The sequence below is a fragment of the Zootoca vivipara genome, chromosome 9, assembly GCF_963506605.1.
Source record: "Zootoca vivipara chromosome 9, rZooViv1.1, whole genome shotgun sequence".
Lineage (NCBI taxonomy): Eukaryota > Metazoa > Chordata > Lepidosauria > Squamata > Lacertidae > Zootoca > Zootoca vivipara.
This window is the reverse complement of record NC_083284.1, coordinates 71769934-71787432: the sequence shown is the minus strand read 5'-3', so window position 1 is coordinate 71787432 and position 17499 is coordinate 71769934. Positions and strand designations below refer to the sequence as shown.

General features: G+C 45.2%; 1 protein-coding gene across 1 annotated transcript in view; it reads right to left on the bottom strand.

The window, feature by feature from the left end:
- ARID3B (AT-rich interaction domain 3B) overlaps positions 1 to 17100 on the bottom strand; it is a 60231-nt gene extending 43131 nt beyond the window's left edge. Inside the window, exons 1-2 of the mRNA XM_035112397.2 lie at positions 16807 to 17100; positions 10906 to 11561 (exon numbers count right to left, since the gene is read on the bottom strand). Of these exons, the coding sequence (XP_034968288.1) occupies positions 10906 to 11481 (576 nt within the window). The 5' untranslated portion in view covers positions 11482 to 11561; positions 16807 to 17100. The remainder of the gene's footprint in view (positions 1 to 10905; positions 11562 to 16806) is intronic.
- Positions 17101 to 17499: the final 399 nt, after the last annotated feature.

Sequence of the window (17499 nt, the reverse complement as noted above, 5' to 3'; positions counted from 1 at the left end):
AAAAGTGCATTTATTTCAGTAATGCAACTTAAAAGGTGAAACCAATATATGAGATAGATGCATGACATGCAAAGCAAGATATGTCAAGCCTTTATTTGTTGTAATTGTAATAATTTATCGTTAGGCAGGTCAATTATAAATGGAATGTAATTAATGAAATGTAATAGCGATGTTTATTTTTGTATTATTGTAACTATTTGTTTTATTACTGTGGAATTTCCAAAAGAAAGCATTTGTAAAAAGTAAAAGAAAAATAATAATAAGTTGCATTACTGAAATAAATGCACTTTTCGACAATATTCTAATTTTCTGAGTTTCACCTGTAAGGCTGAACTGACAAACTCCAGGCTGGCTTAGCTTCAGCCACCAAATGCCAGCCCAAAGAGCAATGGTTTTGTAGCACCTCCACAAGAAATTCAGGCCATGGAAAAAGGATTCCAGCATTGCATCTTTCAGAAAGGGAAGTAATTTCAGATATTTGTGCACTAGATTCTTATAAAATCACTCCAAGAGCTCAAAGCAATGTCTACAAAGGCATCTGATATTGCTATATGCCGCACCCAAGCTATTTAGGGCTATAAATGTCAGAAGCAAACTTAAGAGCAGAAAGGCTGCAAACATCCCCTGCAGTTGGTTCAGTTGCTGTAATGCGTTTCACCCTGTCAAAGAAGTGGGCCATGATATTTAGGAACAACTTGTGACTAGTCTTAGAATCATAGAGTTGGAAGGGACCCACGAGTCATCTAGTAATCTAGTTCAACCCCCCTGTAATGCAGGAATCTCAACTAAAGAATCTATGATAGATGGCAACCCAACCTCTGCTTAAAAACCTCCAAGGAAGAAGAGGCCACAACCTCCTGAGGGAGACCGTTCCACTGTCAAACAGCTCTGTCAGAAAGTTCTTCCTGATGTTTAGTTGGAATCTCCTTTATTGTAACTTGAAGCCATTTGTTTGAGTCCTACCCTCCGGAGCAGGAGAAAACAAGGTTGTTCCCTCTTCCATGTGAGGCACCCCTTGAAATATTGGAAGATGGTTATCATACCTCCTCTCAGTCTCCTCTTTTCCAGGCTAAACTTACCCAGCTCCTTCAACCATTCCTCATAAAGCTTGGTTTCCAGACCCTTGATCCTCTTGGTTGCCCTCCTCTGCACGCGTTCCAGTTTGTCAACATCCTTCTTAAATTGTGGTGCCCAGAATTGGACACAATATTCCAGGTGGGGTCTGACCATAGCTGTCAAGTTCTCCCTTTTTTAAGGGAAATTCCCTAATGCTGAATAGGCTTCCTCGCGAGTAAAGGGAAAACTTGAAAGCTATGGGTCTGATCAAGGCAGAATAGAGTGGTACTATGACTTCCCTTGATCTGGACATTATACTTCTGTTGATGCAGCCTAGAATAGCATTAGCTTTTTTGCTGCTGCATCACATGGTTGACTCATGTTAAGCTTGTGGTCCACCTTGTTCTTAATAAGCAAATCTCACATACAGCTTGTTGCTGTAGCCTAGTCTCAAGGCCCTCAAGTACAAATCACAATGGCTGAACCAGAATCTCAGGCAGGGAGTGGTAGGCAAAGCCTTCTCCCATCATCTGCCTGAATTTGTGAGAATTGTTCCTAACCACCACTGAGAAGATAAGGGAGCAGCAGTGAATGTAGGACCATTCAAAAATATTAATGCTGTGAAAACTAAGAGGTTCAACCATATCTGATTTTCATTATTTTAGTTCTCCCTTTTTCTATTCTATCTATTTAGAAAATAGCAAGGCTTGAATATCTAGAGTAGTAGTTTCTCCAGGAATAAGCACTCATTTTGAGACAAGGAAATGTTGACCAAGGATCTGTTCTGGTTTCGTCCACCAGCTTTGCCAAACACACACACACACACACACACACACACACACACACACACACACGTGAGAGAGGTGGCGGTGGTGGGAGAATGATTTGAAGATTATTGGAGAAGCAGCAGAAATTCCTTCTGTGGGTCAAGAGAGGAGCCCTCGGAAGTGAACCAGATGCTGTTAACAAGAAAAACTGTTGTAGTACAACACTGATAAGATCAGGTTTACTATCCTGTGCTGGAAGCTCTTAAGCACTAGCAGAGGAGAATGCTGTAGTAATACTCTCTCCCACACATACCCCCCCCCCCATGTACACCTTCTATTGCCTGTTATACTTTGCATGAGCTGCCTTGAGTCCCTGTCTGGGGAAAAGGCGGAAGATAAATAAGTACAGTATAATAATAAGAGCTGGAAAATCATCCTCCTTTCCCCCAGCAAGTGGTACAAAAGCTCCTGTGGCTTTCTAAATGCTTGAGAAACATGAAACCAATCAAGGTTAAGTGTGATAAATAGGAAATACACTAAATTTTGCCTGTGTAGTTGACCAGCTGACTCTTTCATTAGACTTCCGTTACAACTTTAAAATCCATGGTTAGGCAACGCATCAGTTGGGACCAACCAAAATGTCACAAAAGTGTGGCAAGCTCCTTAGTTCTCCAGAACTCTTCAACACGCAAGTTACCCAGAGTGGGCAGGTCAGCAGTGGGGGCAACAAATATTAGGTTTACACTGTAAGCATGAGCTCAGCTTAGAGACTCATTTTCAAAATGAAGCCTGCAGGCTGACTACGGCAAGTCCCTCCCAGATGCTACACATATCAGATTACACACCTGTGATAAAACCATACAAACTAGACACTCGTGGCAAAGACCCATTTAACCAGCTGTAACAGTCTCCAATTGTTTCTGGAACGTGCAGACAGTGGGTGCCTGTCTTATTTTGACAGGAATACTATTCCACAGGAAAGCCCTGCTCCAGGTTACTGTGGAGCAGGATTCTGAAATTTTTGGAACTTGCAGAAGAAACTGTCCTGCACTGCAGCTATCCCCTGAGCATTTAAGGGATAAGGCAGTCTCTCAAGTAACCTGGTTCTGAGCTGTAAAGGGCCTTATATGCTGGTACCAACACTTTGAACTTTGCCCAGTAGCAGATTAGCAACCAGCACAAATCCTGCAAGCGGGCTGAGGTTATTTTGCCCCCCCCCCAAACTAGTAATTTGGTTTTGCACCAGCTGCACCTTCCAACTCAGCCAAAGGCCGCCCCACACATGGTGCATTGTAGTAATCCAACCAAGAGGTTAGCAATGCATGGACAACTGTGGTCAAGCTATCCCAATCCAAAATTGACCGTAGTGATTTTACCAATTGAAGGCCATAAAAGGCACTCCTAGCCACCAAGAACATATGTGCATTCAGAGCTGGATCCAGGAGCACCTCTTAAGTACGCACTTACTCCTTCAGGGAGAGAGCAACCCCATCTAGCACAGGCATCTGAATTACCGTATATTTTCCATCTATAAGACGCCCCCAAGTATAGGATGCCCCCTATTTGGGGGGACTCTGATTTAAGAAAATGGGGGGAGATCTATCCATGTATAAGATGCCCCCAAATTTTGGACATTATTTTTTAGGGGGGAAACCTAGTCTTATACATGGAAAAATACGGTACTTCCTTGACCTGGGAACCACGCACCGACAGAGTGTCCATCCTGCCAGGATCCAGACATAGTTTTTTAGACCTTATCCATCCCACTGCTGCATCCAGACACCGGTTTGATCACACATCTTTGCACACACATCCCTCACTTTCCACAGCAACCTCTACAAAACTGAATCCGATGTAGCTCAGAAGACAGAAGCAAGGTTGATTTTCAGAGACTGGGAACACTCACATCTCTGGGACACGGCCCTTGCCTCTACCCCAGCAGTGCTCCAAGTACCACCACCTCTATTATTTTCTCTCAACTAAGTAAATAGTTGCTGTGCAGCTCCACACTTAATGGCATTCTTGGTTACAATCAGTGCTATTTTTCTAGAAAAAGAGGTGCCAGAACTCACCATGGAAACCTTCCTTGTTCTCCTAGAATAGCAATGGAGCCCCCTGAGAGGTGCCAGAACTGAGTTCCAGAGAGTTCTGGCTGAAAAAAGCCCTGGTTGCAATGAAGGCTGGATTTGCTCTCCATCCTTAATACAGTGGAACCTCAGGTTGTGGACGTAATCGGTGACGGAGGCACGTGCGCAACCCGCAGCATCCGTAACATGCAGCGCTGTGTCTGCACACGCGTGTAACACAATTTAGTGCTTCTGCACATGCGTGAGCGGCAAAACCCGGAAGGAACCCTTTCCGGTACTTCCGGGTTTACCACGGTCTGCAACCTGAAAACACATAACCCAAAGCGTTTGTAACCCAAGGTACCACTGTACTGACCACTGGGATAGATGGAGGTGTCCTATCCCAGAGACATGAGTGGTCCCAGATCCACTCATCAACCTTGCTTCTGTCTGCTTAGCTACATCCTAGATGTTTTAGTCACTATACAGTGACAGAACTTTGCAAAGAGTGCAACAAACAAAACAGCAATTCCTATCCCAAGCAGATTAAAATTCATATTATCTAAACAAATGGACTTGGGACATCAAGAAAAAATAAATAACAAATTTCAATGCATGGACATGACTATTTTGAACACTGTCCTAGGGAGCATCACATTTTCTCCTCCAGCCATAAATTTGTGTGTGAGAGAGCATTTGAAGATTTTATGTTCACGGCAGAGATGTTTCAGATTCCAAATTCATCATCAGCATCTAAACTGAGCATTGCGCTGCATGTGCAAGGCTTAAAATAATAATAAACCCATACCATACCGGTACCACATTCAGCTTCTGGACTTCAAGACTGAATTGTGTTTCTTCACTTTTGACCTCAATCTGACACATCTTAAATGGATCTGATGGAGAACTCAAACATCCACAAGTGTACACATATTAAGATAAACATATCTGCTTGAAAATTTGTGCCACTGTTTCTATGCAACAAAGTCATATAAATGTAAACACAAGCATTTCAAACATGCAGTGGAAGAGTTATATATGTAACTTGCTGTGAAATGTTACCCCAAGTGAACAGAACTTGCTGCAATTCCCTCTGCACTTCTTCTTCTCCCTGGTAACCTGAGAAACTATTCAGAGAAACTATTCAGATTTCTCTACAACTGGAGAGGGCCCCACACCTCTGCAAGGAACTCTGCAAGGAACACCCTTCCCCTGCAAAGTTTTCATTTCTCCTCTGCTCAATTGCAGCCGGCCACAGTAACCTTCCTACTGTAGCTGACTGAGCCCAGATGGATCCCAGAAGCTTAGGGGAGATAAAAAGCCCAAATGGCTCCCTCTGCTTTCCTTTGGGGATTTGCCAGTCCCTTGACAAGCGGCCAACCCTTCCCTCCTCATTTTGTGCTGACAAGATTCTCACCGCCCCTGTGTCATAAGCTGAGCCAGCTCTTTTGTCTGCAAGGGTGCTCTACAATTATTTACTTGACTGTGGGAGGCTGAATGGAACTCAAAGCAGCCAGGCATCACCACCTGCCTGCCTTCCAATAGTATTTCAATTGAAAACAGGACTTGCCTACAGTGGGATGGAGCTCGAGTTTTAAAATGGGGATGAAGAGCAGGGAAAGTGGTATTATGCCAAAAACACATTTTGGTTCAGAGTGTCAATTTCAAGTGAAGTTAATGCAGTAGAGAGCCATTTTTAGATCAAACGTATGTACTTGTCAATGTAAAACACCATTTAAGGAGAACTTGCTAACTATTTGACAGAAGAACATTACCAAGCAAGATCAAATGATTCCATTTCTTCCATGTGGACAAGGGTAAGCATTTGATGTTGTGGGACTACAATCTCATTTGGCTCAGCCAAGGGTATGGGGTGAGGGGAGCTGGTCCACCAGATGCCTTAAGGAAGCCAGTAAGCAGGGTATGATGTCAAAAGCCCTCGTCTTTGCCCCCTGATTAACTTCTAAATCAGCCTGGAGTTTACATATGACCAACCATCGATGACCAACAGTCAAAGACAGATGTTTCCTCTGTGAATTTACCTAGCCTCCTTTCAAAGCCATCTAAGCTAGTAGCCATCACTATATCATGTGGCCATGAATGCTCTGGAGCGACTGCCCACCATAGCCTGAAACAGGGTGGGTAGCCTGTGGCTCCTTCAGATATGGACAGATAACCCCCCATTTTCCCTGACGAGTAGCCATGATGGCTGGGGCTACTGGGAGAGGGAGTCCCAACACCATGTGGAGTACCATAGGCTGACCAGTCCTGGCTTGTAACACGGTCCTCCTTGCAACACATGCCTTTAAGCCATCAAGACTGGATGATTGGTAACAAGCTCCACGTGGGCTGATTCCCCCCCCCAAATATTTTTTTTTATTGATTTTCAAACATTTCAACACAAAAACAAAAAAGCAAAAAGCAAAAATAAAAATAAAACATAATCAAAAAAGAAAAAAACCATATCAATTCTTACATTAACTTGACATTGTGGACTTCCTCGATTCCCCCCACACTGGGTCCATTTATTAAATCTAAATTTTCCCATTATTTCACAACCAATTCTAGTCTACACAAAGAAAAAAAAACCATCGACTATCCTCAACCTATAATTCATTAATTAATCCAAATCTAAATTTATTTCCCCATCCATCTCTAATTCTTCCTTTAGCCTCACAATTTATACCCCAAAATTTTTCCATACATTCAAATATTATTTCTTCTATCATAATAACCTTTAACCACTTTTATCTAATTCTACCCCTTTTCCCCTGGACTCCGGATCTCCCAGATGCCTCAACCAGCTCCATAAAACGTTCCAGTTTCGGACCATCTTAATCAATCAGAAAATAACCCATTGTTGCTCCTCACCCTATTCCCACTCTTTCACCACCTACCAGTATCCACCACTCTCCCTTCTTTGTCCCCTGCTACCCCCCCCCCAATTTTCTAATTGTAGCAACAGTACCATCCAGCTATGTTTCCACTTTTCAGCCCTATCTTAATTTTTTCCCCCAGTTAAGCTCAGGCCCCAGCACAGATCCTGCCCTCCCTCTCTCACTGGGAGGACATTATTCCATGCTGGTTCTTCTTGAACCTTGAACATAAGTCTTGTTCCCCCTCTCCTACTGGGGGAACAATATTCCATACTTCTTCCTACTCTTTTTTAAGTTCAATTATATTGTCCAGAACTGATGGATCTTCCTCCTCTTCTGTAAAGTCATTTACAATGTCCCCAGCTGGTGCTTGTTCATCTTGCTTCGCTTTATTCTCTACTGAAACCAATCCACCTTCACTTTCCACACAGTTCTGTCTTATTTTGCGAATCTGTATATTATTCTGCCGCAATTCATCTCTCACATCCAAAATCAGTTCCAGGAGTTTTTGATAACCCACAAAGTCTAAAGAGCCAGATGATGTTGTGTCTACTGACATCCTGTTTGTCTCAAATTCAATAGGAACTGCACAGATTACAATGCAGGAAGTGGCGCTGTTCGTATTTCCAAACCTCAGAAACAAAGTTTACGTCCGATCTGGTTATCAATCTCACTTTTTAATTCTTATTTATATTTTTTAAATCTTATGTCCATTTCTGAAAAGAGCATTATCAAACTTCTTGTACACAGCCTTATGTTTGCGCTCTCTTCAAAGTTAACAGTTCTCAGCCTCAAAGAGGTAAACAAATTCCTTCCTATTGTGATGTCATAATGGCGGCTGGCTGATCCCTCCAGGGACCCGACTCCAGATCCTGGGGGGCTTTCCCCAGTACAACTTAAAAAATTTTGCAGGGATTTTAATATAGTCAATCCTTCTCCCTTTTCCCTGCCTCAGGGGGAAGGTTTTAAATCCAATCCTTGGAAGTTATTAAATTCCTGTCAAATTCTCCAGCTGCAGGCAAGTTAACTGCATCACCGTTCTCTCAATGGGGGAGACCGACTTCCTGTTTAAATCTCCTCCCGTGGCCAATTCTTTCCAATTGAAATTTTTTCTTTAATTTCTTTCTATTACTCATGGTGTCCAATGTCTTCAAATCCTTTTTTTTGAAAAATCCACCACTCCTCCACTGCCGGCTCAGAGCTTCGCTCTGTGAGGGTAGCGGTATACTCGAAAATGGCACCCGCGACTTTGACTCCGCTCTCTCTCGGGGCTCTTTAAAATAGCTTGCCGGGGAGCAGAGGAGTCACTTTGGGGCGCAGGTGAGCTCTCATGCCCCCAGAAAGCTCAATCTGGGGTTCTTCTGGGGGGCCGCATTGCTCTCGCAGCTCCCCCTCTCCCTCACAGCGCCAGGAACCTCGGAGCTCGAGGATTCCTCGCCGATCAGCGCTGGTGGTAGACCGGAGGTCCCTCCACTAAAAGGGAGAACAAGCTTTTCCCATACACACACTTCGCTATTGGCTATTTATAACATTAAAGGCCAGGAATTTCTGGAATTATTTAGGGACTGCTCACACTGAACAGCTAGCACAGCACCTTCACATAGCATGACTGAATAGTGACAGAATTCACATCACACGATTTACAATGACACAGATTACACACCTCTGTCAGACTTGGCTTATATCAAGCAGGTTGTGATATGGCAGAGGGTAATTGTCCGGTAGGATTTCTATACATCAAAAGCTCAATTGAGCTGTGCAGTTTATCTGAGGAGGGCCAATGATCATTTGCCAGATGGCTTGCCACCACCTGACTGACACTCCCCCTGCTCCTTTTGCAGATGTGCTCACTGCAACACCAATTATTGCTGTTGTGAATGGTCATGGGACTAATCTGTATACATTTCATCCATGCACAGAAATGGCACAAGCTGAACCTATTGCATTCTATGACCTTTATTGTGTTTTATCTCTCTCTCTCTCTCTCTCTCTGTGTGTGTGTGTGTGTGTGTGTACACACAGAGACACACAGACATAATTATGTCATCTCTGTCTCTCACCTGAGGATGACATTTCACCAGGAGCAAGAAACAGACATTGATGCTACTACAAAACTGCTCAACTTTAAGGTAGCACAGGGTTTTTCCTTTTTTTTTCTTTTGCACTTGCTGTAAAATACCAACATGCTAATTCTCTAGAACCATTTAGAGAAATCACTCCTGAGCAACAAGCAAAGAGGATGTGCAACTAAAGGGCAGCCAACCCCCATGCAATATGGTTCATGAACACCTTGAGACCAATTTACAATTGACTCAGCAGGCTGGCTGAACTTCTGCCAGTTGCATTACACTGCATGATTTGAATTGCAACACCCGGAAAGCTCTTTGACCACAGAAGAGTCACACGTAGCAGTATAGAGAGAGTGCCCATTACTCTCCAACCAACAATACCAAAGCTGCCAGCATTAGCTGCAAACCGAAACTGTTAAGGGAGCAGGGGAGACTTCCCAGGGTGTTCTCAGAGGGTTCACCACATTCCTGCCATGCACTTCATCTTCCCTTCCTGGGCCCACAGTGGCAGGCAGGAGCTGCAAAAAGCAAAAGGCTTTCCTTCTGTTTTTGAAAAAGCTGCAAAGGGGTTGCTTGACAACCCACAGGTACCAGCTGCACAAATATAGGTATGGGGACACCTGGATTGCTAGTAGTAGATGTGAAAAGGATCTAAGGGTCGTAGTAGACCACAAGCTTAACACAAGTCAACCATGTGATGCAGCAGCAAAAAAAAGCTAATGATATTCTAGGCTTCTTCAACCGAAGTATAATGTCTAGGTCAATGGGAAGTTATAGCACCACTCTATTCTGCCTTGGTCAGACCACATCTGGAATACTCTATCCAGTTTTGGTGCACAATTTAAGTAGGACATTGAGAAGCTGCAATGTATGCGGGGGGGGGGAGGTCTTGTGAGGAATGGTTGAGGGAGTTGGATGTGCTTGGCCTGGGAGGGAGGAGACTGAGAGGAGATATGGTGGCCATCTTCAAATGTCTAGGGCAGGCATCCCCAAACTTTGGCCCTCCAGATGTTTTGGACTACAATTCCCATCTTCCCTGACCACTAGTCCTGTTAGCTAGGGATCATGGGAGTTGTAGGCCAAAACATCTGGAGGGCTGCAGTTTGGGGAGGCCTGGTCTAGGGGGCTGTCACGTGGCAGATGGGGCAGGCTTGTTTTCTCCTGCTCTGGAGGCGAGAACCTAAACCAATGGATTCAAGAAAGGAGATTCCGACTAAACATCAGGAAGAACTTTCTGACAGTAAGAGCAGTTTGACAGATTCCCATGAAAGATGGAGGTTTTTAAACATAGGTTGGATGGTCATCTGTCCTGGATGCTTTAGTTGAGATTCCTGCATTGCAGGAGGTTGGACTAGATGAAACGTCAGGGGTCTCTTCCAACTCTACAATTCTATGATTTACCTTTCTCCCTTTTCAGAACTGACATTTCTCAAGGGATTGGACTGCAATAGCCTTCACCACAGTGCTGCAGTCTTTCTTATTATTTCATAGGCAGGAAAACTACTTGATCTGCCCTTATGCTGGTCTATGACTATAATAAAGATTTAATTGACTGATACTTGATCTGCCCAAGACAGTCATTGGGCAAGCTCTAACACAGCTTTCTGCCAACCTAGTCCTGCAGATGCTTCAGACCAGGCATGTCCAACTCCCAAGAGACTGTGATCGACTCCCAATATAAAAAACTGGCAGTGATCTACCCATCGTCATTGGAGGGAGGAGGAGTGGGTGTGGGGTGGGTAGATTGCAAAGAGTTGAGTTTTTTTTTGTTTTTTTAAGGAAGGAAGTGCCCAGAGTTGTTGAGCTTTTTGGGGGGAGGATTACACAGAGTTTTTAAGCTTTCCCCCCATAATTTTTTGTAGACGATAAGGATCCCGCGATGTACCAGTTCCTGCTTTAGACTACTACTCCCATCAGCCCCAGCCAGCTGATGGAAACTGCAGTCCAAAACATCTGCAGGGCACCAGGTTGGCAAAGGCTGCAACAATGGAACCCCTCAAGGGAAGGACCTGCTTCCAGGATCACCAACAGTCACCCCTGTGTGGCAGGGGTAACAACCACTATTACTGACCTGCTTGAGCTGCTCATCCAGCCTCCAGGCCTGCCTTCCGGATGATGAACCACAATATGGAGGGTTGGCAGACTCATTACCCTGCTCATCCTTTCCCTGCTGCCCCCGCTGCCCCCCTAGAATAGGCAGAGGATTAGAGGAAGAAGCCACTCTTTGGTTGTGGGGGGCAACTTTGGAAGCACGAAAATACTTCAAAGCGGAACATGACTCTTTCCCAGTTCTTGGTGCATCATCCTCAAGGTCACCATCTTCCAAATCTTCTTCTTCTCCTCCCTCCTCCTCCTCCTCTTCTTCTTCCTCTTCCTCCTCCGAGTTCATACTGCTCTGATCAAACGTCTGGGCAGCCCCAAGCACAGGTGGGACTCGGGCGGAAGGACTAAGGAGGGGGCCACCTGGAGCCTTTCCAGATGTGGCACCGAGAGCAGCTTGCTGCACCGTCAGCTGCTGGGCATAATGCAGCTGGGTTTCCCTCATCTGCCTCTGTTGCCTTTCCCTGGAATCCATCTGCAGAGGGGCTGCTTGCTGTTGCTGCTGCTTCTGCTTCTGCAGCTGCTCCACGACAGCCTCCAGTTTCATCCTGCTGTTAACATGGCTGCGATAAGGTGAGAGTTCTGCTGGAGAAGACTCCAGCCAAAGCCTCTGGAGAGCAGTGGAATCTGAAAAACAAATATTGACCTGTGTAAGCGACTTGCCGCTGTCCTCCCACCAGGAGTCCTCCCACCAGGACAAGAAGAAAAACGCAAAGCTCATATTCCCCCACCCCCTGAATGAGAAACCACGCCATTCAGTCCCAGATTTCACTGCATATTTGGTACCTTTTCATTTACAACTCCTCTCCCTAATGAAGTGTAGTCTCTTAAGCAGCTTCATGATCTGTGCAAAAGGAACATCCTCCCATCTTGTCAAATTTACGAAATATTTGAGTGTTACATTTTAGCCTATTTTTATTAAGTCCATACCTCTTGTCATCTCTCCACAATGAGACACAAAATACTTAAATTAAACAATTAAAAGCAAACAAAATCCAATCCAAGCAGTAAAAAGCAGCACTGAGACCTATTTAAGTACTGTACTCCGAGTCCTATCCTGAATGAAATGCCCCAGATGACTCTTTACTCAGAAGTCTCTTTATTCAGAAGCTTATTTGCATACAAAATAAACTTTCTCCTTTGCCTGCTATTTTACTATGGACTGATCTGATCAGTCAATAGTATTTAAGGATCATAAGAAAATCTGGAGTTTTGTATGCATTGGCAGTCAAAACCCAGGCAAGAGCCTTTTAGACTCAACGAGGGACTAGCAGGGGCTGTTTTAACTCTCTCTGTTCCTTTTCTCCAGCCTCCAGTTATGTCAGTGCATCAGATTAGGCTGGCCAAATCCAGCGTGGTGCAGAGTTTAGAGCATGGGCCCAGAAGTGAGGAGGCTTGCTTGGGTACAATCCCCTACTGAGCCACAGAGCTCCCTTGGTGACACTGGACCAGTCACTATCCTAACCAATCTCACCAGCTTAGGATAAAATGGGAAGGTGGGAAGAACATGCGTCACCCTGAGCTCCTAGGTGGGAGGATGGGATAAAATGTCATAAAACAAATACTTCTGAATTCCATTTGCTGGAAACCACCGGAGGAGGAGAATGCTGTTGCGCTCAGGTCCTGCTTGCAGGCTTACTATAGACTTCTGGTTGGCGATTGTGAGAGCAGGATGCTGGACTAGATGAGCCACTGTCCTGATCCAGCAGAGTTCTTATGTTTTTAAACAAGAAACTACCTTTGCATCAGTTTTGATTAGATCAAAGATGTGGGAAACATCCTTAAGGTGACAAGGCATCTGACACAAGGGTTTGTGTGCCCAATCTGCACACTCTGAAGAGGGTCAGTTTCATTTCTTTCAGCAGCTTATTGTTTACGGGACTACTGTACATACCTGGGATTTCACTACTTGTATATTCACACAATTATATACACTCATTTGGACTCTGTCTCCAGTTGCAAAACTGTTGCAGCAACAGGCCCCTCATTCATACAACTTGGGAAGCAAAATGTGTGTGAAAAGGGATGTTTGGGGGGGGGAGGGAGAGAAGCAGCGAGAGAAAAGCCTCAGCACTATCAATCAACAGGGCAGCAACAACACACAGGGTGTCAAGAAAGAGTTCCACTCTCCCTTAGCAACTGCCCCAATAATAGTAAGACCTGCCTCACAGTTTTGGATGCAGGAAAATACAGCACAATAGCAACCTGCAAATATCAAGTGGTTTACAAGATACACCAAGAAAACTTGCAATTGGTAATTATGTGATCAACTCTCCTCAAGGAAAGTTACCTCCTGATCCAGAACTAAGCTAGCGATTGCAGGTTTTTAATGCAATAGTGGTCCTGGTGAGATCCCTTCTGTACAAGAGTAAACATAAGCTAGACATGAAGCCCCTTTCCCTGTCCCCTACTGTAAAGGTAAAGGTAAAGGGACCCCTGACATTAAGTCCAGTCGTGGATGACTCTGGGGCTGCAGCACTCATCTCGCTTTACTGGCTGAGGGAGCCGGTGTTTGTCTGCAGACAGCTTCCGGGTCATGTGGCCAGCATGACTAAGCTGCTTCTGGCGAACCAGAGCAGCACACAGAAACGCCATTTACCTTCCTGCCGGAGTGGTACCTATTTATCTACTTGCACTTGACATGCTTTCGAACTGCTAGGTTGGCAGGAGCAGGGACCAAGCAATGGGAACTCACCCCGTTGCGGCGATTCGAACCACTGACCTTCTGATTGGCAAGCCCTAGGCTCTGTGGTTTAGACCACAGCACCACCCACATCCTATACACATAGTTGAACTAAACATATTATGCTCCCATTTTCTGCAATACTTCAATTTTCTTCCCCATATCAAATTTTACATTAGAAAGTATAACAGGAACAGCCTGTCAATGCAATGATGGCACTTTATGAATGATGGCACTTTATGAAAAATATTCACCTCCCAGTGTGAATTTTGTACACATCATTTTTACAAAGGCAAGAGGGATAGTCAGGAAACAGAATTTTAATATACAAGAAAGCAAAATGCAAACAGCAAGTGAACAAAGCGTTGACCCTTTCCTCCCACCCCACCCCATCTACCGAAACTTTAAAATAAACTTGCTTCTTTTTCTTTGCCTCTTAAGATTGTATACTGTACTGACATTTAGCAAAATAACTTCTCCCTAAATGAAAGAGGTTATTTTGCTAAGACTAAGTATGCAGTTTCAAGAACAAGCAGAACAAGCCCATCTCTCATTTTGGAGAACACCAAACAACCAAAAGAAGACCAAGAATTTCCAGTGTGTGTCTCAAATGTTCTGCTAAGCTACAGTAAATCAAAATCAAACTAATCCCTTAGCTATAAGTCAGGGAGAAATGCTCAAGAGCTCATAGTGCAATCATCCCATCAATCCCAACCCCATGCTTTCAGTTAGATTAGAATGCCACAAACAATTCTTGTAATGCTGAACTAGTACTTGGCATACTGTTTACATACCGTTTATAAACTGCAAGGACAACTATGGATTTTGGATAAAAGAGTTTGACATCTATAAAATCTCTATTTTACTTGGAACATGTTTTAAGGACATTACTGTAAGTTGTCTACAGTGCCTCGGGTGAAGATCCACAAAAGAACAGACAGGGAACATGTGCTACAGGTCCAATACTATAATACATGGCCTGGTATTCTCTTGCTGTGTCCAGTAAACACTTCAGGTGTGGGAATATTTGCTGTGCTCTCTCTCTGGTTCCTGCAGGTCTCACCCAGGTCCAGAACAACTCTACTTGGCAGGTTCCAGCAAGACAGATGCATCCTTGCCGAAGGCTACAATTAAGACATGAACGCAAAACGCTACCAGCCTCCAGTGCTAAAGAAAGGGACCTGAGCAAGGACAGCCACACCTTAAGTATTCAGGCAACCATCAAATCCCTATCATAGCAGTTCAGTCCTGAGATTCCTTTCCCCAATTTTCAATGTGCACAATCAATTTCAGACTGCATATGCTTGCCATACCCTTTGTTTCATTGAAATATCCCTGTCCCCAGCAAATACAGGTTGGATTTGTGGTGTCCATTTGTGGACATCCAGTTTAATCTGCGTTTCAATCTTTGAACAGTATATGTGCACTGACTTTAACCATGCTTACGTGCAGAGTAAGCCCCACCAAATCCTGCATCCTGATATAGGTACTTCAGATTGCAGCCTTAAAGTAGAAAGAAAAGCCTGCTGACACAGTATCACCACTTCTTCAGGGTATACCACGCAAGACCCTAAAGATCAAGATACACTCCCCAATATACTAACAACGTTCTGAGAAAAACACACCCAACATCACTGCCCATTCCAATTAATACTCTAGTATCATATATGTGTGTACTTGTTTCCATCAATCACATCCCCTTCTTCACGTAACACATAATCAAGTTGACTACTAATGATAAATAAAAATAAGAAAATTCACTAACAGTACACATTATCTACAAATGTGTATGTCAAAAAACAGCAGCTCACAGCCAAAACAGTACTAAAAACTTGGTAAAACCAGTGCTTTTGTCAGGGGGTACTCAAGGGTGTGCAGTACTGGCATGTGTATGTGCGCACACACACACACACACACACACACGCACACACAGAGCCGCTTTCTCTCTCTTGTTAAAAAGTGTTGCACTTACTGCAACAACTTCATGGTGAGTACAGGCACCTTTTCTTGTTAAAAATTGTGACACTTACTGCAACAATTTCTTGGTGAGTACCAGCCCCTATTTTTCGGGGGGGGGGCACTTGGTAAAACCACACCTGAAAAAATATATTTGGGGGGGGGGGTTAAGAGTTTCCAGCAATTTGCTTGCTGGAAATTGAGCTACAATGGGATTGGATGTACACATAACTGGGCTGCTCTGATTTTAGGTGTTCTGGCAGAAAAAGCCCTTAACCTTTTCCCTACCTTCTCTCCTATAGTCAGCTTTACCTCATCTGATGAATTAATGGTTTGTATTGGCACAACCAGAGCGCTCAGCAGTCACTTCTCCATAGACTTCTCTGTGCTGCACCTAACCTAGCTTTGAATCACAGAAGCTTTATGTTGTTATAAGACTATAAAATTACGGCCACAACTAAAAACAGTTCTCTCACCCCCTTGACACTAGATCCCAAGTGGAATCGAACTGGTGGCAGCAGATTCAGGATATGGTGCATTCAAGTGAAGCAGAAAACACAACTGAGCATCTGGAATTATTCAACTTCAAACTGTGGCAATGGTGAAAGTTTGTAAATTTCCGTTCCCAGAAAAGGCTTTTCTTACACCCTCTGAAGTTCACTTCGAAATTCTCTTCTAACTTAGCTCTTTTTCATACAGACTATAGAGAACTTTCTTATCCCTCCTCAAAAACGGCTCCCGATAGGAAGGACGGTTCAAGTCAATGGGAGGTAGAGCAGCCCAAAAGCGCCCCGCGGAACACCGCGGCCCTTCCTCGAGAGTAAGACCGCGCAGCAGGATGGGATTCCTCTCAGAGTCAGGGTCGGGGGAAAAACGCGTGGCGGAGGGTGCAGCTCCTGCCCCGCCAGAGCGCGCGGCCTGAGGCTGCGGGCGAGCCCCGTTCCCCCGGGGGCGTCCAAGGGCCCCGCCGCGGTCCTGAGAGAAGCCCCGCTGAGACCGCCAGGTCGACGCGTGCCCAGAGCCACCAGTACAGTTGCTTTACAGCCTGAACCTGAGGGAGAAAGCGTCGCCGGCTTACTCAAGAGTAAGCCCCTTCTCGCTGGGCGGAGGCAGCGCCAAGACCCTCCCCGGAACCATCTCCGTGCCTCACGAGCGGCCGCCGCTCGCCGCGCCAACACCCGCAGCCCCGCGACTCTCTTCACTCCCACCCCCGCCGAAAGACCGCCTCTTTACCTCAGCGCGGCGACCACAACAGCCAGGCAGCCAAGGAGGCAGGCAGGCAACCGCCCGCTCCGGCGGGGTCTCGCGCGCAGCAGCAGCAGCAGCCGCCGCCTCAGCCGCGCCCCCAAACACCCCCGCCCCGTCCCGTGGTCCCTCCCTCGGCCGGACCGGAAGCGGAGGACACAGGCGGTGCGGGGAGCCTGTTTGACAGAGCACCGGAAGTAGCGCCACCAACGAGGACTCGGGAGGCGAACAACCCCTAACAGGGCACTTCCGGGTTGGGAAGACGGTTTTTAAAATTATTAAAAATAATTTAAGATAATCGGGGGGGAAGTGAGGATGGGAGGCCCGTTAGGCCAAGTGAAGCATATTCCAGGGAGAAGCGCCCCCCAGGGAGAAGCGCGAATGGAACGGCTCGAGAGGTGCGTCACTTGACTCTGGAGACGACGCTCTGTTCCGTTTCCCTATGGCTCGCTCTCCGATACCCTCCGGCCCTTGCCATCTCTATGTCTCTCCCGCCATAGAGACGGCAAATAGAGTGACACCATCTGCGGCCATAGACGGGACGCTTCCGACCGGAAGTTTAGACTAAAATGTGTAAAATGTTCGCTATTTATTATCTCTGCCTGAGGTTTTTGTGTGTGTAATTATTCTCTATTTCCACAGGAAAAAGTGAGAGGAAAGGAAAATGAAGGTGGAACTAAA